At 41.0% G+C, this 24,733-nt stretch overlaps 1 protein-coding gene, 1 non-coding gene and 1 pseudogene across 2 annotated transcripts; 1 reads left to right on the top strand and 2 right to left on the bottom strand.

Annotated features, from left to right (window-relative positions):
- The first annotated feature begins 1,924 nt into the window (after positions 1–1,924).
- EAPP (E2F associated phosphoprotein) lies at positions 1,925–21,414 on the top strand. Its single transcript, XM_030854769.2, has 6 exons — positions 1,925–2,107; positions 5,288–5,469; positions 6,550–6,645; positions 7,667–7,784; positions 14,358–14,471; positions 20,092–21,414. The coding sequence occupies exons 1-6, from the start codon at positions 2,034–2,036 to the stop codon at positions 20,366–20,368; spliced, it is 861 nt and encodes a 286-aa protein (XP_030710629.1). The 5' UTR covers positions 1,925–2,033; the 3' UTR covers positions 20,369–21,414.
- Positions 12,001–12,369, bottom strand: LOC138842598 (peptidyl-prolyl cis-trans isomerase FKBP1A pseudogene; annotated as a pseudogene).
- LOC115852486 (U6 spliceosomal RNA) lies at positions 13,531–13,637 on the bottom strand. The gene has a single exon (XR_004039165.1). It is a non-coding gene; the product is annotated as a U6 spliceosomal RNA (small nuclear RNA).
- Positions 21,415–24,733: the final 3,319 nt, after the last annotated feature.

The raw sequence follows: 24,733 nt of genomic DNA, 5'->3' as shown, positions 1-24,733 counted from the left end.
TTGCAGTAGGTGGGCTCCTTAGTTGCGGCTCGCTGGCTCCTTAGTTGCGGCATGCATGTGGGATCTAGTTCCCTGACCACGGATCGAACCTGGGCCCCCTGCATTGGGAGCACAGAGTCTTATGCACTGTGCCACCAGGGAAGTCCCCCAGCCAATTCTTAAAAGTTTATACAGAAGACTTAACTGGGTTGTCAGGTATACTGTCCAGATGGTCTCAACAACACCCTACTCACTCAAGGCTTCATCATTCGGACAGCTCCCACTGTCTGAACAGGGGAGGAACAGGAGGGGAACAGGAGGCAAAGTGTACATTGCAAGGATAGGGGAGCAGGTGAGGAAACTTGATTGCCTGAGTCCAGCTCAAAGATCAACCAGTGGTCACAGCCCACCAATCATCTCCTTCAACAGAAGCCCAAGGCTTTGTGGAGAACGATGCATGGAAAAGAGACATGCTCAGGTTTTAGTCCCAAACTGAGTCCCTAGACATTGGGGATCAGGGTAATGCCTTTCAAAACTGCAGATTTGGATAAAAATAGATGAGTGTTTTTGTTCTAAAGCTCTTAAGTTTTGGGGTGATGTTTTTGTGCAGCGATAGAGAAATGGAAGAGGGAGACAGAAGTAAGCAAACAAATAAGTAACATGAAGTTGAAGGGGGAAAAGTGGATTTAGGGTTAGAGAAGATGGGATGGAGAGAAGAGGGTGGGGTTGAGGGCTTACAGTTTTTGACAAGGGGCTCAGGGAAAGCCTCTCTGTTTCAGTTTGCTACATACTCGTGCTTTTCTTTGCTTGCTCGTCATTAGCATATGTAACCCCCAAGCAGCCACCAAAAATGGCAGGCTCAGCCCCTGAGTTTACTTGTTCTGTTACCAGTTGTAGGATTACAGCCAACTCCTTAGAATCTCTATTTTTTTTTAAAAAATAAATTCATTTATTTATTTGTTTATATTTTTGGCTGCATTGGGTCTTTGTTGCTGCGCGGGTTTTCTCTAGTTGCGGAGAGCGGGGGCTACTCTTCACTGCAGGGCTCGGGCTTCTCATTGCGGTGGCTTATCTTTTTGCTGAGCATGGGCTCTAGGCGCGGGCTTCAGTAGTTGTGACATGTAGGCTCAATCAGTAGTTGTGGGCCACAGGCTTAGTTCTCCGCGGCATGTGGGATCCTCTCGGACCAGGGCTCGAACCCGTGTCCCCTGCATTGGCAGGCGGATTCTTAACCTCTGCACCACTAGGGAGGGAAGTCCCAGAATCTCTAATTCCTAATTTTAAGTTTATGGGAGTAAATAAGTAATGACTCAATTTTTGTGGATCAGAATGAATATGGATATAAGGGCACATCCTTGAGGAGGGCCACAATTCTCAGAAAAGGAAAAATGGGTTCCCCAACAGGTGTCTCCTTCACATCACTGTGACTTATGGGAGAGTATTGTACCTCGAAAAAGAGTTGGGTGGAACAATAGTTGAAAACCAGGGAAGGGAGCTCCCTGGCGGTGCAGTGGTTAGGACTCCGCGCTTTCACTGCTATGGGCCTGGGTTCAATCCCTGGTCAGGGAACTAAGAGTCCACTAGCCAAAGGGCATGGCCAAAACTATATATATATATATATATATATGCATACATATATATACACGCATACATATATATATAAAACTTACTGATCTCCCCGCCACCTCCCCCTCCTCCGCTCCTCCCCCTCCGCCCCTCCCCTCCCCGCCCGCCCCTCCCCTCCCCTCCCCCTCCCCTCCCCTCCCCCTCCCCTCCCCTCCCCCTCCCCTCCCCCTCCGCCCCGCCCCTCCCCGCCCGCCCCTCCCCCTCCCCTCCCCGCCCGCCCCTCCCCCTCCCCTCCCCTCCCCTCCCCTTCTCGCGGCCCCGCCCCCGCTTCCTCCTCCAGCCCCTCGCTTGGAAGATCTGCGCAGGCGCGCAGTGAGGGCGCGGACGTGCGGGCGGAAGTGGTGCTGGAGCGCTTTAGGAAAGGGACTTGCGGAGAAAGCAGGTAGTCTGCTGACGCCTGTGGACGGTATCGGAGGGGGCAGGCCGCCATGAACCGCCTCCAAGATGACTATGACCCCTACGCAGTTGAAGAGCCTAGTGACGAGGAGCCGGCTTTGAGCAGGTAGGCCCCTACCCCGCCCCGGTCCCCGAGGCTTCGGGCCGAGGCTAGGCCGAGGCCTCCCCCGCTCGCTGCGCTTGCCGGACCCGTGCGGATTCTCTGTCCAGCGGTTCGGGCCCCTGTCGCGCCTCGCTGTCGCCTGTGGGAGGCCGAGGGGGGTCTGGTGAGGTCGCGTAGCCACGGGGGAGGCGGGACCGACACTGGCGCGGGTAAGGGGCACATTCTGGAATTAGGCGTAAGATTCAAAAGCCGTGAAATCGAATCCTCCTTCTGCAGCTACTAGCACTGTGACCGAAGGCAAGTCCTTTATCGTCGGTTTCTCATCTATAAAATGGAGGTATAATAAGTATATCACGAGTATGTTGTGAGGCACATGGGAGTTACTGTGAAGTGACCATCATGAGACTAAACTGCAATAAACAGAAATAAGGGGGTGTTTAACTTCTTGTTTTTGAGCACCTATTGTATGCTTGCTGTGGGCTACAAAGGTCAGTCATAAGATTTTTGTCTTTGACAGGTTTAACGGTAAAGTAGGGGACATAAGATAAATATATCTCGGAAGATATATGTCTCGGAAGTAAACGTGTATCTCAGAAGACCACTGTAGAAGAAGATGACCTGGGATAGTCACAGATGAAGTTCTGTGGGAATTTCCAGAAGGGAGGGATTAATCCTATCTGGAGGAAAATTGCAGTTATGTTGACAAGAGATTTCCAGGAAAATTTAGCCATTTTTTAAGCTGTCAGCAGATCCTGTTCATAAACTTTGAAACATTCTGTACAACTAAGCTTTCAGTGGAACTGTCCTTCTTTCAGTCACAATGTTTCCTTATATTATCCTGAGGAGGGATTATAGGCATGGGAGATCACACTGCTCTGAAGATTTCTGTTGTGGGGAGTGAGGATGGATTCCAAGATTCCCTTATGAAGAATTTCAATTAATGGGTCCAGTTTGTGAAACTCAATTAGTAATTCAGTTTGATTGGATTCAGTGTTTCCTGAACTTGAGCTATTCTGCCATTACCATCCCCATATTCACCCCTCTTATTATTTATTTAATCATTTTCTTTAAGTTAATTTACATTTTTGTAGTTAAATGCCTTTTTTTTGGCCTCACGGTTTGCAGGATCTTAGTTCCCCGTCCAGGGATTGAACCTGGGCCCCCAGCAGTGGAAGCACGGAGTCCTAACTACTGGACCACCAGGGAATTCCCATGTAGTTAAATGTCTTTAAAGAGGCTTTATATTCCTGTGACAGTTGCCACTGGTAAGGTAACGGTAAAAATAAATACTTTGAAAACAAAACAGTGTTATTAGGCAGTATCGCCCGCTCAAGGCTCTGAATCGAATGCTCATTTTAAAAAGGGAGATTGTGTTAGAGAGGGGTTTAAGAGGTGTCTCTCAGGATTTGATTTTACCATACCTAGAAGTGAATCTTTTATAGCGTAGTACTGTTTCATGGAAGCTGGCAGAACACATGAGTCTTCTGAGTTGGAGACACCTGACAGCAGAGCATACAGCATGAGCATCATGTTTGTGTTGGTTGCTCTTACTTCCCAACTCCTGTAGGGGTTACATGGAGAGGCCCAGATGGGTGCTACACATTCATTGGGTTGGTATCATGGCTGAGGACCACTTGAGCTTGGAGAATCCACCTCTTTTACAGCAGGCAGTAAATATGCCACTAGATGCCAGTACCCCTCCTCCCACCTCCCAGTTGTGATAATCAAAAATATGTCTAGCTATGCCAAATGTTCCCTGGGGGGCAAAATTGCCCCCCAGTTGAAGAGTACTGGGGTAGTTCAAGGGTAATAGTGAGAGGTAAGGCTGGAAAGATAGGTTGAAACCAGATTGTGGAAGGTTCTTTTGAATGCTGTACTTAGAGTTTTGGTCATGGATGATTTCCTTTTGGATTTGGGTAGTGATGTGATGAGAGTTCTTTAGGAATAACATTCTGGCAGCAGGGTTAAGGGTGGAAAGAAGCAGAAGAGTTTTGAGACCTGGAGATCCTTAGGCCATGGTGGTACAGGCAGAGTTAAGAGGACCTGAGTGAGGGAGGGAGACACGAGAGGGAAGAGATATGGGAACATATGTATATGTATAACTGATTCACTTTGTTATAAAGCAGAAACTAACACACCATTGTAAAGCAATTATACTCTAATAAAGATGTAAAAAAAAAAAAAAAGAGGACCTGAGTGAATATAGTGGTAATGGAGAAAGGGAGCATGCTGGTCAGGATGAGGAATGTCAGATGGGGAATTTTCTTGGAAGTAGAATCTGGATAAGTCCTCTATCATTAGCAAAATTGATTGGTGTGAATTGTATTTTTCTTATTTACCTTCTGCTTGAGGCTCACAAGCATTGTTGTAGAAGAGAAAAATAGATAAGCAAAACCCAGGAATAGTCTGTAACCGCTCATCAGATCATGAATAATTGAACATTATGTGTGTACTATTGATTATAGTAGAAAAGTCTTAGGCATTTCATCTTGATAACATTTCATTCCTTCTGATATCTCGTTTAATTCTGTCATACTGCTATTGATGGGGAAACCCAGGCACAAAAGTCCAAGGAAATTGTCAGAAATTGCTCAGGAGAATTTGGAATATAATTTAGCCCTCTCTCTCTTTTTAGTTCTCCGTAGCACTATGCCTTTTAAACTGTAATATTTACTTACTGTCTGTTACATTTTGTGTGGATGTATTAGCTATCTGTTACATATATTAAGTTTTATTTAAGTATCCAGAGTTTAAAACAAACTCCCAGTTCTGTGAGGTAAGTTTTTCATTGCTGATGGAATTATGAATCGGTGCAGTACTCTTGGAAAGTAGTGTGATAATTCTAGAAGTCAGAAAGACGTTTGCATCTAATTTTAGACATTTAACCTAAGGAAATCAACAGAAACAAAATTATATATACGGAGATATTCATTGTAGTGTTTAATAGCGAAGAGAAATAACTGTACAGCATCTGCAAGAGGAAATGTTATGCAGACATTAAAAAATATATTTGGAAATATGCAGAAATGGTTGAACTATCAAGTGAGAAGAGCTGTATGTAATGATAGCTGAATCAAATGCAACCTTATAAAATTTAAATTTGTTGGGCAGTGAGATGATAGGCATTTGAAGTTATTTTAATTCTTTAATATTTATATTCTTTATGATTTAAATGTGTTCTAGTTCTGAAGATGAGGTGGATGTGCTTTTACATGGAACTCCTGAGCAAAAACGAAAACTTATCAGAGAATGTCTTACTGGAGAAAGTGAATCCTCTAGTGAAGATGAATTTGAAAAAGAAATGGAAGCTGAATTAAATTCCACCATAAAAACAATGGAGGACAAGTTATCCTCTCTAGAAACAGGTAAACTTTTAGTTAGATTTTCATATAGATATTTTTCTAAGTTCCATAATGGCAGGGACCCTTATTTGTGCTCTGTTATGGCCCCAGCACTTTCAGTAGGTGCTCAGTAAATACTTATTGAATGAATGAATAAATGTGCTTGGCAACCTGAGCGTAGTTTTCTTTCATTGCTAGTGAAGACGTTTCTTGTGTTGCTGGAAAGAGACTGTTTAGCATTGTTTACTTGTATGATTTCCTTTTGTAATTTTTACCTCAGGATAAAAGAAAAAGAGACACACTAGCTTATAGAAGTATATTTAAGGTTATATAGCACTGATATAGCAGGTTGAATGATGTGTCACCACAAATTCCTGTCTCATTTTAGTAAGTAATGAAACATACTTCATTTTGATACTTGGTTTCTATGTAAAATATATCTGACTCGAAAACTTGTTTGTGAAAGTAGGACTCCTCAGAATTGGTTTCCATGTTGTTATGCTATACATTAACTGTTAAGAATTGAAAGCATATGTAATAATGATAAAAGCAAAAGCAGATGTTAATTAAGAGGAAGAATTAGGGATGCAGGCATATGATGGCATAAGTATAGGTGATGTCATGGCACTAGGCACAGCTGAGGAGAGAAAGAATGTGTCCTTGACTCATTCTGCCTGACTCTTTGTAGAGCTCTTATCCTCTTTCTTCTAAAGTTCCTTAAAACAAGATGTTTATTCCCTGTTCTCCACAGCATACTGCATGGCTGAAAGGTAGAGAGATATATGCCGGCAATGTGAAAATATGGCTATTTTATTTAATTAGATGTGCTTTTATCATTATTTATATATGCTTTCAGTCTCTTTGTGGGAAAGGAGAGAGAATAATTTTCTCATGATTTGGAACAGTTATTCAAGGAGGGGAAGTTCTCTGTAATTGCATAGGGCACAGAAATCCAGTAAGTCATTGATGTGAAAGTATTCTTCCACCCAAATGAAATTGGGAATGAGTTGGTATCACTTGGAAGTGATGGAAGAATATATGGAGTTTTTTTCCTTGCCAATCCAGTATGATTCAGTTTTTAAACTTCCCTTATGGTTTGACTAGGGTCTTCCTCAGGAAATGGGAAAGTTGGAACAGCTCCGACAAAGTACTATGACAATATATATTTTGATTCTGATTCTGAGGATGAAGACAAAGCAGGTAAGTAACATGTTTACCAGGTTTAGCAGTTATATTTTATGAAGGAAGGTTTACCTAGCAATTATTTAATATTAGGTTTTCCCTTTGAGTTTCATCTTTTAAGAAATTGCAGGCAGTTGATGTGAAAACAAAAGCAGGATTGCGCATAAGAACAGATGGGAACACACCTGAGGACAGGGACTGAGGGTGGTGCTGCAGTGGCACGTCTGGGGAGAGGAAGAGTGTGTCCTGACTCAGTACCTCTTTCCTCAGGGCTCTTGGCCCCCTCTTCCTTCAGCTTCTTTAGCACAGCAACATTTGCTTTCACAACTACAGATAGTTTCTAGATTTTAATCTCTTGCAGAATTTTCCCTAACTTGTTGCTTTTTTTAAATCAATCAATCTCTCTGTTCTTTGGAATTGATTTTGTATAAATTTGAGCAAAGTTGAACACAATGACAAGAGCTAAAACTAACTTAATTATATCAGTAATTATGATGGAATACACAAATAACAAATTTATATGGTAAACAATTTTATATTTTTATATGTTGTTACATTAACATTGACCTGCCCAAGTAGGTCTAGTGTATGTGGATGACCATAGTTTTATTTTTCCATTCATTTTTGTTCTGATTTCAGTAGCATTTTACGTATGAGAACTTATGGAGAATTTAAGACATCAAAAATAGTTTCTAGGGACTCCCCTGGTGGTCCAGTGGTTGGGACTCTGCACTTCCACTGCCAGGGCCCAGGTTTGATCCCTGGTCAGGGAACTAAGATCCTACAAGCCGTGCAGCATGGCCAAAAAAAAAAAATTTCTATTCTTGACTTACTTTGAGTGGCCTTTTTGAGACTCTGACGTCTCATTATTTGAACTCAGTTCTGAACTTTATTTGGAGGAATAGTTTAAAATATTTCTTTAGAAAAATATAACTAGAAAAAATATGTACCTTAGGAAACAGGTTTCTTCATTTTGTATAAAAGAGGTGTGGATTTTAGACATGATACTTAGCCATATCGTTAACATTTTCAAAACTAGCACAGGTGACCAAGAAAAAGAAGAAGAAACAACACAGAATTCCAACAAATGATGAATTACTATATGATCCGGAAAAAGATGACAGAGATCAGGCCTGGGTTGATGCACAGAGAAGAGGGTAAGAACTTAAATTTAAAATTAGAATCTTTAGGAAAAATGATTAAAAGATGATTTTCGCTATATTCACATTTTGAGTGTATGTGTATATGTTTATACAGACATGCGTTAAGTTTGTGAAAAAACTGCTGAATAGTTTATTTTAAAAATGAAAAGCAAATTTCAGTCAGACCATTGGTTTTTTATTTTAAAAAATATTTACTTATTTATAATTGAAGTATAGGTGATTTACAGTGTTGTGCTAATTTCTGCTGTACAGCATAGTGACTCAGTTATACACATACACACATTCTTTAGGCCACTGGTTTTTTAAAAATTGTTATTGCATTCAGACTGCTATAGCTAGTCAGTCTCTCCCTTTAAGAAACAAAACTGACTTTTTTCAAATCAACAATTTAAAATTACTTGGAGATTAAGAGTTTATGTGGGGAATTCCCTGGCGGTCCAGTGGTTAGGACTCTGTGCTTCCATTGCAGGGGGCACGGGTTCAATTCCTGGTTGGGGAACTAAGATCCTGCATGCCGTGGTACTGCCAAAAAAGAGTTTATGTGGATAAACAGTGGATGTTATGTTTTCTACTTGAATGCTTGAATTGTTGTTTTTAACTATTTACAAATTTGATTTTTTTTTAAATTTTTAAATTTTTTATAGATCTTTATTAGAGTATAATTGCTTTACAATGTTGTGTTAGGTTCTGCTGTATAACAAAGTGAATCAGCTATATGTATACACATATCCCCATATCCCCTCCCTCTTGCATCTCCCTCCCACCCTCCCTATCCCACCCCTCTAGGTGGACACAAAGCACCGAGCTGATCTCCCTGTGCTATGCAGCAGCTTCCCACTAGCTATTTTACATTTGGTAGTGTATATATGTCAATGATACTCTCACTTTGCCCCAGCTTCCTCCCACCATGTCCTCAAGTTCATTCTCTATGTCTGCGTCTTTATTCCTGCCCTGCCACTAGGTTCATCAGTACCTTTTTTAAAAATAATTAATTAATTAATTTATGGCTGCGTTGGTTCTTCATTGCTGCACGCAGGCTTCCTCTAGTTGCGGCGAGCAGGGGCTACTCTTCGTGTGGTGCGCAGGCTTCTCATTGCAGTGGCTTCTCTTGTTGCAGAGTACGGGCTCTAGGTGCATGGGCTTCAGTAGTTGTGCCACGTGGACTCAGTAGTTGTGACTTGCGGGCTCTAGAGCGAAGGCTCAGTAGTTGTGGCGCATGCGCTTAGCTGCTCTGTGGCATGTGGGATCTTCCCGGACCAGGGCTCGAACCCATGTCCCGTGCATTGGCAGGTGGATTCTTAACCACTGTGCCATCAGGGAAGTCCCCATTTTATTTATTTTTTAGATTCCATATATATGCGTTAGCATACGGTATACAAATTTGATTTTTTAAAGTTGAGGTAAAATTCACATGACATAATGTTAACCATTTTAAAGAAAACAATTTAGTGGTATTTAGTATATTCACAATGTTGTGCAACCACTACCTATATTTATTTCAAACCATTTTCATCATCCTAAGAGGAAACTCCATACTCATTTTCAAATTTGAGCTGATAAAGGCTGATTTATCATAAAAGTGAAAGCTGGGCAACTTACAACTATTTTTCCCTAACCTAGCTGTGCTTCAGAATCACCTGGTTAGAATGAAATGCAAACCCTTGAGTCCTACTGAGGAGGTTTTGATTCCGCTAGGGTGGGGCCCAGGAATCTGTACTTGTCAAGCCCAGAGGGCTTGTGATGTTATGTGGGTCTTTGTGCACCACCCTTTAGCTTCCACCCTCCCACTTTGTCCTTTTTTCCTCTCCTAGTTTCACCCGTGCACCACTTCCTCCAACTGCCCCTTGCATTTATGTGATGAATATTTTTCACACTCACAGTGTGAAATGAACGTTTTAAGTGCTATGAGTGCTATTGAAATAATTAAGGAGCTTACGGTCTAGCTCCTTATTCTGGTAACAGAATTTGTCATGGAAGTAAGATGGAATGTATTTTCATTCTTACATAATCTTGAGAAGAAATAACATCTTATTGACTTATTCACATTCCTGTGTCAAGCAGTAGTTGCCTTTTAAGACCACAGAAACCAGCTTCAAATAATGAATTCAGTACATTTTAAGCACCACAAGGACAGTGATCATACCTGTCTTGTTCAATGCTGTATGCCAGGCATCTTGCACACTGCTGTATAGGCACTTAGCACCTATTGAATGAATGATTAAGTTATTTTCTTGGGGTTTGGGTTTTGAAATTTGCTAAGCATTGGAGGTATTTAACAACAATTATGAAATATATACCACATGGTCTCAGTATTTTTCCCCACAAACATTTAAAGAGTTTAGGAAGTAATGCCAAATGATTTGCATTTTGCTGTTCAATTTTTAGGTGTTTTCCATAAGCCCCTTTTAAGAATATATACTTTTGGGCTTCCCTGGTGGCGCAGTGGTTGGGAGTCTGCCTGCCGATGCGGGGGACGCCGGTTCATGCCCCGGTCTGGGAAGATCCCACGTGCCGCGGAGCGGCTGGGCCTGTGACCCATGGCCGCTGAGCCTGCGCGTCTGGAGCCTGTGCTCCGCAATGGGAGAGGCCCGTGTACTGCAAAAAAAAAAAAGAATATATACTTTTATACCTTAGTGTTTTCATAAGCAGATTCATGCTTTATTCTTTAAATCAGCAAATATCTGTTGAGAATTTACTATATGCCAGACACTGTTCTAGATTCTTGAAATACAGCAGGGAACAAAACAGACCAAAATCCTTAGGCACTTAGAGCTTACAACCCTTGCTTTTTTTTTTTTTTAATAACTTTTATTGAAATATAGTTGATTTACAATGTTGTGGGTTTTTCTTGTTTTTTTGGCTGCATTGGGTCTTTCTGGTGTGCAGGGCCTTCTCACTGTGGTGGCTTCTCTTGTTGTGGAGCACGGACTCTAGGACCGGCTTCAGTAGTTGTGGCACACGGGCTCAGTAGTTGTGGCACATGGGCTCAGTAGTTGTGGCTCACGGGCTTAGTTGCTCCACGGCATGTGGGATCCTCCCAGACCAGGGCTCGAACCCACGTCCCCTGCATCGGCAGGCGGATTCCCAACCGCTGTGCCACCAGGGAAGCCCCAACACTTGCTTTTTAAATGTAGCTTTATTGTGGGGTTTTTTTTTTTAAATTAGTAGGCTATTTTTTAGAATAGTGTTTTTTTTTTTTTTTTTTTGAGAAAAGCCAGCATAAGGCACTTTCATTGCAATAATGAAACTCATATGTAGTGCTGGGGGTAGCGGTAGGGGTGTGGGAGTAGGCAGCAATTTCTCTCACCATATCACTACACAGGACAGCAAAGGGGTGAGAGGGGGTGAAGGAGCAAACTCTGAGATCAGCACGGGGAGCTGAGCATCAAAAAACAGGAGATGCTGAAGCTGTGATGACCAGCTTCATTTTCTTAAGACAGCACTCAGGGATTTGTTATGATGGCTGGGCTTTCATGGGTGTTGTGTCTACAAACGGCACCTTCAATTTAACTTTCGATTGAAATTCTTAAAATTTAGGAAGTGGAGCTTGGATAGCTATGAGATTACAAAAGTCCTAAATATCCATTAGAAAAACCAGAGGATGGAAAAAGAAAAAAAAAATCCAGGCCATGAATTAGGCTTCAGAGGTCCCTGGCTGGCCCAGGGATAGACACCTGTAGTGTCCAACATCTCAGTGAAAACGATCTGCTTTCAAAAGGCGGAGGGTTAAGGGGAGGGTGGAGGTGGGACAGTGGAGGCAAAGGCTCTCCCCTTCCCACTTTAGTTTTGGGTAGGGCTTTTAATTCAGCCCGAGGACGTCGCTTAACTTGGAGAATAATTCGGCCCTCAAAAGCACCTCAAATCTGCTATGGCTTTGCAGTTGCAACAGCAAGAATGTTTAATATATAATAGATAAAACTTTCATCCAAAAATATATATATATAGATTATTGCCCCCCCCACAACAATTCCTATTCTAAAGTTAACCCATTACTTGTGCTGTTAATACTTGAATAATACGTAACTGGAAACCTAGATCCAAAGGACTGAAACCCAGCGTTCACCCCCAAATGAAAACAAACTAAAATGGGTAACTTGAGGTTTATGGCATATAGTTCAGGTCAACACACATACAAGGAGAAAGGGGAAGAGCAAAGCCGGTGACAACACATTCAGTCTGGGAAGATATTTATACAGAGTGTAGTGGAACATCAGGGAAAGCTCCGTACGGACTTGCTGTGCTCATCTGGAGGCACCAGATCCTTCCATGACACATCCAAGAATGGGGAGCTCAGGGAGGAGGCCATTCCTGACATTCCAGTTTTAGAAGCTCCACGTCAAAGATGAGAGGGAGATAGCTTGGCTCTCTGACCCAAGCTCATCTGGGCAGCCCCTTCTTCCCAGCCTCGGATCACTTCCTGCTTGCCCAGCACAAACTTAAAGGGCTTGTTTCTGTCCCAGGAGGAATCCAGCTTCTTTCCATCTTCAGGCATCCCCGTGTAGCGCACCACGCAGGTCTGGCCGCGCTTTGGGAAGGTGCGCCCCTCTCCGGGGGAGATGATCTCCGCCTGCACTCCCATGGCGGTGGCAGTGGCCGTGGACGCCGGGCGGGCAGGCGGCGCGACAGGCGGCGTGGACTGATAGTGGATCTGGCGGCAGTTCCGCTGCTGTGCCAGAATAGTTTTAGGTGCACAGAAAAATTGAGCCGATGATGCAGAGAATTGCCATGGTACTGCCCACACCCCCCGCAACAACAGCAACGCACGAGTCTCCCTGTTAACGCCATGCGCTAATATGGTATATTCGTCACAGTTAATAATCGATGCATTATTGTTAACTAAAGTTCATACTTGATTCAGATTTCCTTAGGTTTTTTTTCTGTTTTTTAAAAATATCCTGTTTTACCTTTGGGTAGCAGTTGTATTTAAAGCACAGTCATCCCTGTCACATTACTGATCCTGCACCATCCCAGTGAAGCCCAGTGGGCTTCAAATGACCCCCTTTATTTATTTATTTATTTATTTCTCCACCACGTGGCTTGCGGGATCTTAGTTCCCTGACCAGGGATTGAACCCACACCCTTGGCAATGCAAGTGTGGAGTCCTAACCACTGGACCTCCAGGGAATTCCCCCATATTTCCTTAGTTTTTACCTAATACCCATTTCTGTTTCAAGAGCCCATCCGGGATACCATGTTACATTTAGTTGTTATGTCTCCTTAGGCTTTGCTTGGCTGTGACAGTTTCTCAGACTTTCCTTGGTTTTGATGACCTTAACAGTTTTGAGGAGCACTGGTCAGGTATATTGTGGGAGGCTCCTCTATTGGAATTTTTCTTTTTCAAGCAGCAGAACTCAAGTTTATTAAAACAGCTATGACAAGTATAACAAAATCTACATCTGCCTGTGCTAGGCCAGTGTAGTTCTGTACAAACAACAAGATAACGCTAGATAACGACAGTTAGCACTTTGAAAGCATAGTATACAGAAGAACATATCTTCATCAAAAAAAAAAAAAAAAAACACTTCATAAAAGTGGGGAAAAAAATTCTCCCCACGCCCCCCAAAGGAGGTCTTCACAGGCTGGCCAGCTCCATCCCAACTCTGAGGTATCAAAGGAGTTCCAAGTGCAAACTGAAGGGATGAACAAGCAACTCCCCCACTCCTACATCCGTTAAACACACAATCCAGCTGATCTTGTGGTAGAGTGCCTTTTCATGGAATGATTCAACAATCATAGATAAAAAAATATGGAATGCTTCGCGAATTTGCGTGTCATCCTTGCACGGGGGCCATGCTAATCTCCTCTGTATCGTTCTAATTTTAGTATATGTGCTGCCGAAGCGAGCACTGGAATTTATCTAATGTTTTTCTCATGATTAGACTGGAATTAGAGGTTTTGGGGAGGAAGACCACAGGGGTAAAGTGCCGTTTTCATCACTTTGTATCAAGGGCACATACTATCAGTGTGATTTATGACTGTTAATGTCGATCTTGTTCACTATAGTGAAGTAGTATTTGTCAGGTTTCTCTACTGTAAAGTTACTCTTTCCACCCCTTTCTGTACCATACTCTTTGGAAGGATGTCACATGTTTAGCCTAGACTTAAGGAGTCTGGAGTTATGCTCTTCCTCCTTGAGGGGAGAGTATCTTCATAAATTATTTGTAATTGTTATGTGTGGGAGATGTGTCTATTCTCCCCCATTTATTTATTTATTAAGTCATTTATGTGAGCATGGACTCATGGGTATTTATTTATATTTTGGTTATAATTCAATACTACTTTATTTTGATGCTCTAATTGTTTTGGCTTCAGTCATTGGGAACTCTTTCAGTTGGCTCCTGTGCCCCTTTAACATTCCTGTCTCATTGTGGGTTTTTTGTTTTTTCTTTCTGAGCACTTCCTTACTTTCTGGCCCTACAGGATGTTCCAGGTCCATCTTGTATGCCCCATTCCTGGAATCAACCATTTCTCTAAGGGGTACTGGTTTCTTTTATTGGGAGAGTGGCGTTTGAAAGCAAGATCTGGCTTTAATGTGTTTCCCCTCTTCACCTTCTTTTTCTGTTCTAGCTACCATGGTTTTGGAATACAGCGGCCACGTCAACAACAACAGCCTTTTCCAAATAGTGATGCTGTCTTGAATTGCCCTGCCTGCATGACCACACTGTGTCTTGATTGCCAAAGGTAACGGATAAAGGATAACAACACACACACACACACACACACACACACACGAAAAAAAACACTTGGTAGTTCTTGTTTAAATCAGAAATAGACTTTTGAGGTACTTAGGAATTCTGATAAAGTTCTGTCCTTATATATCCCTGGTGCTGCATGACTGATCTTTATACAAATAATTTTTGTTACACGTAGTCTGTTATAAATAACTTTTCTAATAAAGTACTTGCCAGTGCTGACAAGGGTTCAGTAAAACTGCATATTTGTTGTGGAATGACAAAATCTCTCAAATACACTCTTATTTTTTTTTTCTGTTGTGATAAAATACATGTAACATAAAATTTACTATTTTAACTGTCTTAAAAATTTTGCTGTAAAAGAGTACTTCATTTGAATATTCAATTTATTGTCAACTAGACCATTTAAAATTTTTTAAAAATTTAATTAAAAAAATTAATTTAGTTTTTAATTTTTAAAAAAATTTAAAATTAATTTTTATTTATTTATTTATTTGATTGTGCGAGGTCTTAGTTGCAGGAGGCGGGCTCCTTAGTTGTGACTGTCAGGCTCCTTAGTTGCGGCATGTGAACTCTTAGTTGCGGCATGCATGTGGGACCTAGTTCCCTGAGCAGGGATCGAACTTGGGCCCCCTGAATTGGGAGCATGGAGTCTTAGCCATGTTGCCACCAGGGAAGTTCCTATTTTTAATTTTAAATAAAGCTGTTTTCCCAGCTTTATTGAGATGTAATTGACATGCAACATAGTATAAGCTTTAGGTATACAGTGTAATGATTAGATATTCAAATATATTGCAGAATGTTTACCACAATAAGGTTAGTTAACACAGCTGTCACCTCACATAGTTTCCTTTTTTTGTGTGTGTGTGGTGAAAACTTTTAAGATTTACTCTCAGCAGTTTTCAAGTATGCAGTACAGTATTGTTAACTGTAGTCATCATGCTGTACCTTACATCTGCTGAACTTATTCATTATAAGTACCTTTTGACCGCCTTCATCCATCTGCCCTTCCCCACCAACCACCAGTTACTTTGTTTCTATGAGTTCAGTGTTTTTTTTAGATTCCACATATAAGTGAGATCATACACTATTTGTCTTTCTCTGTCTGACTTTTTTTACTTAGCATAATGCCTTCAAGGTTCATCCATGTTCTTACAAGTGGCAGGATTTTTTTTTATGGCTGAATAATATTCCATTGTATATACATACTATATTTTCTTTATTCATTCATCTGTTGATGGACATGTAGGTTGTTTCCATGTCTTGGCTATTGTAAGTAAGGCTGCAATAGGTTTCTGGGAGGAAGACCACAGAAATAAAGTGCTATTTTCATCACATTATGTCATGGGCACAAACTATCAACATGATTTATGACTTTTTTTTTTGCGGTATGCGGGCCTCTCACTGCTGTGGCCTCTCCCGTTGCGGAGCACAGGCTCAGCGGCCACGGCTCACGGGCCCAGCTGCTCTACGGCATGTGGGATCCTCCTGGACCGGGGCACGAACCCGTGTCCCCTGCATCGGCAGGCGGACTCTCAACCACTGCGCCACCAGGGAAGCCCGATTTATGACTATTAATGTTGACCTTGATCACCTGGCTGAGGTGGGGGCCCAGATATCTCTTTGAGATAGTGATTTCATTTCCTTTGTATACATACCCAGAAGTGGGATTGCTGGATCATATGATAGTTCTATTTTTAACTTTTTGAGGCTCCTCCATACTGTTTTCCGTAGTGGCTGTACCAATTTACATTCTCACCAGTAGGGCACAAGGGTTCACTTTTGTTATTTCTTGTCTCTGATAATACCTTTTCTAACAGGTATGAGGTGATACCTTATTGTAGTTCGGATATGTAGTTCCCTGATGATTTGTGATATTGAGTACCTTTTCGTGTGCCTGTTGGCCATTTGTATATCTTTTTTGGAGAAATGTCTATTCAAGTCCTTTGCCCATTTTTTAATCGGATTTTGTTTGTTTTTTGCTACTGAGTTGTATGAGTTCCTTATATATTTTGGATATTAACCCCTTATCAGATATATGATTTGCAAATAATTTTTACCATTCCATAGGTTGCCTTTTTATTTTGTTGATTGTTTCTTTGCTATGAGAAGCTTTTTAGTTTGATGTAGTCCCACGTGTTTATTTTTGCTTTTGTTTCTTGTGCTTTAGGTGTCAGCTCCAAAACATCATTGCATCATTTTTCCCTATGTTTTCTTCTATGAGTTTTATAATTTCAGATCTTACATTTTAGTCTTTAATCTGTTTCAAGTTAATTTTTGTCAGTGGTGTAAGTTAAGGGTCCAGTTTCAGTTTTTTCTGTATGAATATCCAGTTTTCCCAATACCATTTATTGAAGAGACTGTCTTTTCCCCATTGAATATTCTTGACTCCCTTGTCAAATATTAGTTTATGGTGTATGCATGGGTTTATTTCTGGGCTCTTGATTCTGTTCTGCTGATCAATGACTCTGTTTTTATGCCAATCCAATACTGTTTTGATTACTATAGCTTTGTAGTATAGTTAGAAATCAGGACGTGTGATGCCTCCAGCTTTCTTCTTCTTTCTCAAGATTGCTTTGGCTATTTGGGGTCTTTTGTGGTTCCATAACAAATTTTAGGATTTTTTTTCTATTTCTATGAAAAATGCCATTGGAATTTTGATAGGGATGACATTAAATCTATAAATGGCTTTGGGTACCATGGACATTGTAGCAATATTAATTATTCCAATCTATGAAAACAGGGTATCTTTACACTTATTTGTGTTTTCTTCAATTTCTTTCATCAGTGTTTCATAGTTTTCAGTGTATAGATCTTTCACTTCCTTGGTTAAATTTATTCCTAAGTATTTTATTATTTTTGATGAGATTGAATGAGATTGTTTTCTTAATTTCTCAGTTTCTTAATGAAAATGCAATAGATTTTTGTTTATTGCTTTTGTATCCTGAATCTTTACTGAATTTATTTAACATTTTTTTTGTGAAGTCTTTAGAGTTTTATATATATAAGATTATGTCATCTGCAAACAGACAATTTTACTTCTTCCGTTTCTATTTGGACACCTTTTCTTTCTTTCTTTCTTCCTTTCTCCCTCCCTGCCTCCCTCCCTCCACCCCCCTTCCTTCCTTCCTTCCTTCCTTCCTTTTTTTTTTTTTTACCTGATTGCTTTGGCTAAGGTTTCCAGAAATACATTGACTAGGAGTGCTGAGAATGGGCACTCTTATCTTGTTCCCTATTTTAACCATTTTAAGTGTACAATTCAGTGACATGAACTACAGTCACAATTGTACAGCCATCATGACTATCCATTTCCAGAACTTTTTCGTCACGCCAGACAGAAACTCTGTACCCATTAGACAATAATTCCCTATTCTCCACCCCTACTCACCCCAGCCTCTGGTAATCTCTATTCTACTTTCCTGTTTGGATTGTTCATTGCTAGTGTATAGAAACACAACAGATTTCTATGTGTTCATTTTGTACTCTGCAACTTTGCTGCATTAGTTTATTAGCTCTAATAGTTTATTTGTGTAATCTTCAGAGTTTTCTACATATAATATCATGTCATCTGTGAACAAAATAAATTTTACTTCTTCCTTTCCAATTTGGATGCCTTTTATTTATTTTTCTTTTTTTTTAAATGAATTTATTTATTTATTTTTGGCTGTGTTAGGTCTTCGTTTCTGTGTGAGGGCTTTCTCTAGTTGCGGTGAGTGGGGGCCACTCTTCATCACGGTGCACGGGCCTCTCACTGTCGCAGCCTTCTCTTGTTGTGGAGCACAGGCTCCAGACGCGCAGGCTCAGTAGCTGTGGTGCGTGGGCTTAGTTGCTCCATGGCATGTGGGATTTTCCCAGACCAGGGCTCGAACCCGTGTCTCCTGCATTGGCAGGCAGATTCTCAACCACTGTGCCACCAGGGAAGCCCTTATTTCTTTTTCTTATGTAATTGCTCTGATTAGAGCTTCCAGTACTTTGTTGAATAGAAGTGGTGAAAGCAGGCGTTTTTGTCTTGTTCCTCATCTTACAGGAAAAGTTTTCAGTCTTTCATCATTAAGTATGATGTTAGCTATGAATTTTTCATATGTGGTCTTTATTATATTGAGGAGGTTTCCTTCTATTCTTAGTTTATTGGGTGTTTTTATCACGAAAGAGTGTTGAATTTTTCAGATTTTCTTTATGCATCAATTGAGATGATCATGTGTTTTTTTCCCATATATTCTATTAATCCAAATATACTTTTGCCCTTTTCCTCTTCTTTTCTTTATTTTCTTTTCTCTTTTTCTGGTAGCCTTATAAATGTCTGGCTTAGTCCATGTTCTGAATCAGGTTAACTGAAATTAAATGATGATGTTAGGTGGTGGATTTGTTCTAGTTACTAATGGGAAGCCAGATGTAATTTACTCTTATTAGCTAGCTTGAGGTTTCTGATCATCTGCAACAGTTAATTTTTGTACTCTCCATATGAGCTGTTAAGCTTTTTTTTTTTTTGGTGGTAAGCGGGCCTCTCACTGCTGTGGCCTCTCCCGTTGCGGAGCACAGGCTCCGGATGCGCAGGTTCAGCGGCCATGGCTCACGGGCCCAGCTGCTCCGCGGCATGTGAGATCTTCCCAGACCGGGGCACAAACCCGTGTCTCCTGCATCGGCAGGCGGACTCTCAACCACTGTGCCACCAGGGAAGCCCTGTTAAGCTTTTTGTATATAAATTGACACCTAGAATATGAAATAAAAAGTAAAATATCTTTGTACTTAAGTTGCTTCTCTTTTAAATTAAACCATGTTACCATGTTACAGGGTTTCTATACCCAAAGTTGCTTCATGATCTAACAGTAGAAATTGGGCTTGGTAAAAATTGTGTTCCATATTAAGATAGGATTCCAGTACGGTGGAGTATAAATGAAAGTTTTATGGTTTCGTCTTGAGAAACACCAGCCTGGTAGTGGTGGTGGTGGAAGAGGAGATGATCAGCATTCAGAACTAATGAAGGCATAACTTGACTTCACTGTTTCTAACCAGATAGATATTTCTGTTGCATGATGTTTAAGGGGGAAAAAAAGGAAAATAACTTACTAAGTCAAGAAAGAAGTAGGAAAATATTAAGTGTATGAGGAGAACAAAGAAAACATTATCTATTCTTTAGACTGTTGGAGTGAAGCCAAGAGTGGACATTATAAATCAGATTCTCTTTAAGCTTCTAAAACTGTAGCTTTTACTAAAATAGTGACCAGAATGGCACTACCTAGTAATGAGAGGAGGGCAGAGTCTCAGGTCACAACAGGAAAAAGACACAGTCAAAGATTTTTTAAACATTACCTCTCAGGTTTCCAATAGCTTTTCTTGTCTAAGGTGGAAGAGCAAATCAAAACATTTTTTTCTGAGATAAAAGTTACTTATAGAGCAGTAGAAAAGAGGATATATTCATCAGTATCTGTTAACAATTCTCTTCCTGTTCATAAAATAAGTCTTAAAAACTCTTTAATTTCCCATTTTGTTCTCATGTTTTTACTTTGGTTGGTATTTCAGTAAGTTTTTGGTATTCTCACATTTTATCTAAATGTGTAACTATTAAAATAGAATGTAAATCCAAATTCTCCATTTCATTTTCCTCTTAGGCATGAATCATACAAAACTCAGTATAGAGCAATGTTTGTAATGAATTGTTCTATCAACAAAGAAGAGATTCTAAGATACAAAACCCCAGAGAACAGGAAGAAAAGGCGAGGCCATAAGAAGATGAGGTCTAACCAAGAAGATGCTGCGGAGCAGGCAGAGACAGATGTGGAAGAAATCTATCACCCAGTCATGTGCTCTGAATGTTCCACCGAAGTGGCAGTCTACGACAAGGATGAAGTCTTTCATTTTTTCAACGTTTTAGCAAGCCATTCCTAAATAGCTAAGTTGGCATTTAGTTGCCCAGTACAGTATACAAGGCAAATATGGACAGTTATATTCCTCCTGCCTACTCATCTCAAGTGACATTCTGAGTGGTTATTTGAGGAAGCAGTGTTTTATCTTTATCTTTTTGGGAAAAAATGGTTATCTACCTTCATCCTTCCCCTTCCTTTTTTTTTTTTTTGCGGTACGCGGGCCTCTCACTGTTGTGGCCTCTCCCGTTGCGGAGCACAGGCTCCGGACGCGCAGGCTCAGCGGCCATGGCTCACGGGCATGTGGGATCTTCCCGGACCGGGGCACGAACTCGTGTCCCCTGCATCGGCAGGCGGACTCTCAACCACTGCGCCATCAGGGAAGCCCCCTCCCCTTCCTTTTAAAAAAAAAGTTTCCCCAGCTCTGATGGGACTTGTTATTCATTCTCTTTTTGATAGATATTTGGAAATGGGCTTTTTATTTATTAAAGCTCTTTAGAATTAAAATGTTCTGGAGTTACAGGTAACTTGTTTCAGAGTGTTATTTTTATTTTTTATTTTGGATATACCCTTGGTGTGCTTAATCTAGAAACTGTTTCCTCACTTCTGTCTATATATATATATTTTTTTCTTTTTTTAAATTGCGGTATAGATGCTTTACAATGTTGTGTTAGTTTCTGTTGTACAACAAAGTGAACCAGCTGTATGTATACATATATCCCCTCCCTCTTGGACCTCCCTCCCACCCTTTCTGTCTATATTGTTTTTGCTAAGAAGTATCTTTATTTCCCTTCTAACCCATAGGATGGAGTGAATAGTATTAATAACTTACAATTACATGAAGTATTGGGGTGCCTTGAGTAATTAACATAGGTCTTTCCTTAAAAGGGTGGTACTTAATCAGTATTCTAAACTTAATGAATTAACACAGTAAAATAGAAATTTGTGGTAAGGAAGAGCAAACTCACCCTCCAGCCTTAGACTTAAAAATTTTGTTGCTGTTGCTTGTGCTCCCATTTATTCCAGAATTTCTCTTGCCAGCAATGAAGGTGTGTTTGTTTTTGCTCTTAATAATAGAAAAATTATTAGTGGCAGCTTGGAGGAAATTGCATTGTAGGCATCTGTACATTTTAGCTTTTTAAAAGAATATGATTGGGGCTTCCCTGGTGGTGCAGTGGTTGAGAGTCCACCTGCCGATGCAGGGGACATGGCTTCGTGCCCCAGTCCGGGAAGATCCCACATGCCGCGGAGCGGCTGGGCCCGTGAGCCACAGCTGCTGAGCCTGCGGGTCCGGAGCCTGTGCTCCGCAACGGGAGAGGCCACAGCAGTGAGAGGCCCACGTACCGCAAAAAAAAAAAAAAAAGAAAGAATATGATTGGACTGTTTCCAAAAACAACATTAGGAAACTCACGGTCCTCTTGTTATTTTAATAGAGATGTGATAGAGTGGAAAGAAATCAGGAAATAGGTTTTTTTTTTAACATCTTTATTGGCGTATAATTGCTTTAAAATGGTGTGTTAGTTTGTGTTTTACAACAAAATGAATCAGTTATATATATACATATGTTCCCATATCTCTTCCCGCTTGTGTCTCCCTCCCTCCCACCCTCCCTATCCCACCCCTCTAGGTGGTTACAAAGCACCGAGCTGATCTCCCTGTGCTATGGGGCTGCTTCCCACTAGCTATCTGCCTTACGTTTGGTAGTGTATATATGTCCATGCCTCTCTCTCGCTTTGTCACAGCTTACCCTTCCCCCTCCCCATATCCTCAAGTCCATTCTCTAGTAGGTCTGTGTCTTTATTCCTGTTTTACTCCTAGGTTCTTCATGACATTTTTTTTTTCTTAAATTCCAAGGAAATAGGTTTTAATTCAGGCTCAGCAACGCTAATCTTTGGCAGGTCTGTTCCTTTGAGTCCCAGTTTTCCACTTATAAAATGAAAAGGTTGAAGGAGAGCGGTGATTCCCCACAGAGGTCAGGGCTCAACAGAGCTTGACGGGGACCTCTGCATACTCCCTCAGAGAATGATACACCTCCAGAAGGGAAAACATATCCTTTCCACCTCCTTGTATTTTGCACTTTCTAAAAGCTACACAGAAGGTGAACTGGAACCAGTAATGGTGTGGTGTTGGTAAGAATTAGATGGAGGTAAAAAAATGATAAAGAATTTGCTTTTAGGAAATTTCCAATGTCTTAATAGCATACTTGATAATTTTTATGATATGCTGATATCTGTCCAGTTGGAAGCAATATATATACTTTTAAACATTTCAACATGTTGCCAGATGATAACGTTACAGAATAACACTATTAGTCTGTTTATTTATTTTAGTTTTTATTTTATTTTTTTTGCGGTACGCGGGCCTCTCACTGTTGTGGCCTCTCCCGTTGCGGAGCACAGGCTCCGGACGCGCAGGCTCAGCGGCCATGGCTCACGGGCCCAGCCGCTCCGCGGCATGTGGGATCTTCCCGGACCGGGACACGAACCCTGTCCCCTGCATTGGCAGGCGGACTGTCAACCACTGCGCCACCAGGGAAGCCCTAGTCTGTTTATTTTAACCTTGTGTTTGCCTTATTGTAACTTTGCAAGATGTCTTTCTGTCTTACTATCATTGCAAACCCTAGTTTCTTCCTAGATTGCTCCACCACCCTCATTGTACCCTTATTTCCACTTCAGTAGGAGTATCTCAGTGGTCTTACACGTAAAGATCACCTGGAGCAGATATTAAAAAGGCACATTGTTGGAGGCCCTACTCAGAATGTGACTAAATAATAAACATGAGGCAGGAAATCACAATGTCTAAAGATACAGTTTGTAACAGTAACAACATAAAGGGGAAGGACAGAACTGTATAGAATCAGTTTTGTATACTACTAAAACTGAGTTCAAGCTAGTTTCTTAGAAATGTAAGATGACAGTTGTAATCCAAAGGGTAACCATGAAGATGTTGCAACAAGAAGAAAATATAAAGTGATCCATGAATAGACTATAATACATTTAAGTATTACAAAATATAAAACTATGTACAATTATTCTTTATGTCCCTTTAACTTAAAAAAATCCTTGAAATATTACTTAAAGGAGATTGGTGGTCAACACTGTTTTGACTTCAAGCAGAGAGGGCTGCAACAATTTTTCTGCCTCTTTTTTTTTTTGTCTGTGCCCCTTGGCATGCAGAATCTCAGTTCTTCGACTAGGGATCAAATGCATGCCCCCTGCAGTGGAAGCATGGAGTCTTTTTTTTTTTTTTTAAATTAAATTAATTATTTTTGGCTGTGTTGGGTCCTTGTTGCCGCATGCAGGCTTTCCCTAGTTGCAGTGAGCGGGGGTTACTCTTCATTGCAGTGTATGGGCTTCTCATTGCGGTGGCTTCTCTTGTTGCGGAGCATGGGCTCTAGGCACGCGGGCTTCAGTAGGCATGAGGGTTCAGTAGTTGTAGCTCGTGGGCTTAGTAGTTGTGGCTTGCGGGCTCTAGAGCGCAGGCTCAGTAGTTGTGGCACACAGGCTTAGTTGCTCTGCGGCATCTGGGATCTTCCCAGACCAGGGATCGAACCCGTGTCCCCTGCACTGGCAGGTGGATTCTTAACCACTGCGCCACCAGGGAAGTCCCAGAAGCACAGTCTTAACCACTGGACTGCCAGGGAAGTCCCTACCTCAGTTTTAATGCATACCTTTGAGTATTTTTTTCTTTTGTTTTCTTAGGATGCTGTTATTTACAATTTGATTACATTCAGATTATTCAACAATCATAGTGCTTTTCACCATAACCTTCTCACATTTTGTAATTTTAATTGTTTTCCTCTAATCTGTGTGTTAAACAGCTACACATGAACCTTAAAGGACCACTTGTAGCCTTAATCTGCCCCAATTCCTTTCTTAAGTGAAGCATAAATTATTTAATATTTAAATGAGGCTTAAATAAACATGGGCCTAGCTTGGCTCACTGTATTAGTTTTTATTGCTGTGGAACAGATGACCACAAACCTAGTGGCATAAAGTGACATATATTTGTCATCCCATAGTTTTTGTGAGTCAGGAGTCTGGGCATGGCTTAGCAGTGTCATCTACTGAGGGTCCGAGAAGGTTGTAATCAAGTTGTTGGCTAGGTTGGAGTCTTATCTGGAGACTTGACTGGGGAAGATTCCACTAGCTACTCCACTTCCAAGCTACTGCAAGTTGTTGCAATGTTGTAGGACTGAAGTTGCTGTTTTCTTGCTGGATGTAAGCCAGGGGCTGCTCTCTAGAGGTGGCCTCCTGCCTCTAGATGTGGAAATACAGCATTAGATACACTACTTGTTAAATCTGTCACTTACGTTTTAAAGGGTCCAGGATGTATTTAGGCTTATATGTTCTGCATTTCCATGTATATCATACACGACCTGTTTGTGCTT

Source organism: Globicephala melas, chromosome 2 (genome assembly GCF_963455315.2).
Source record: "Globicephala melas chromosome 2, mGloMel1.2, whole genome shotgun sequence".
Lineage (NCBI taxonomy): Eukaryota > Metazoa > Chordata > Mammalia > Artiodactyla > Delphinidae > Globicephala > Globicephala melas.
The sequence above is the reverse complement of the archived record's forward strand: the minus strand, read 5'-3'. Positions and strand labels throughout refer to the sequence as shown.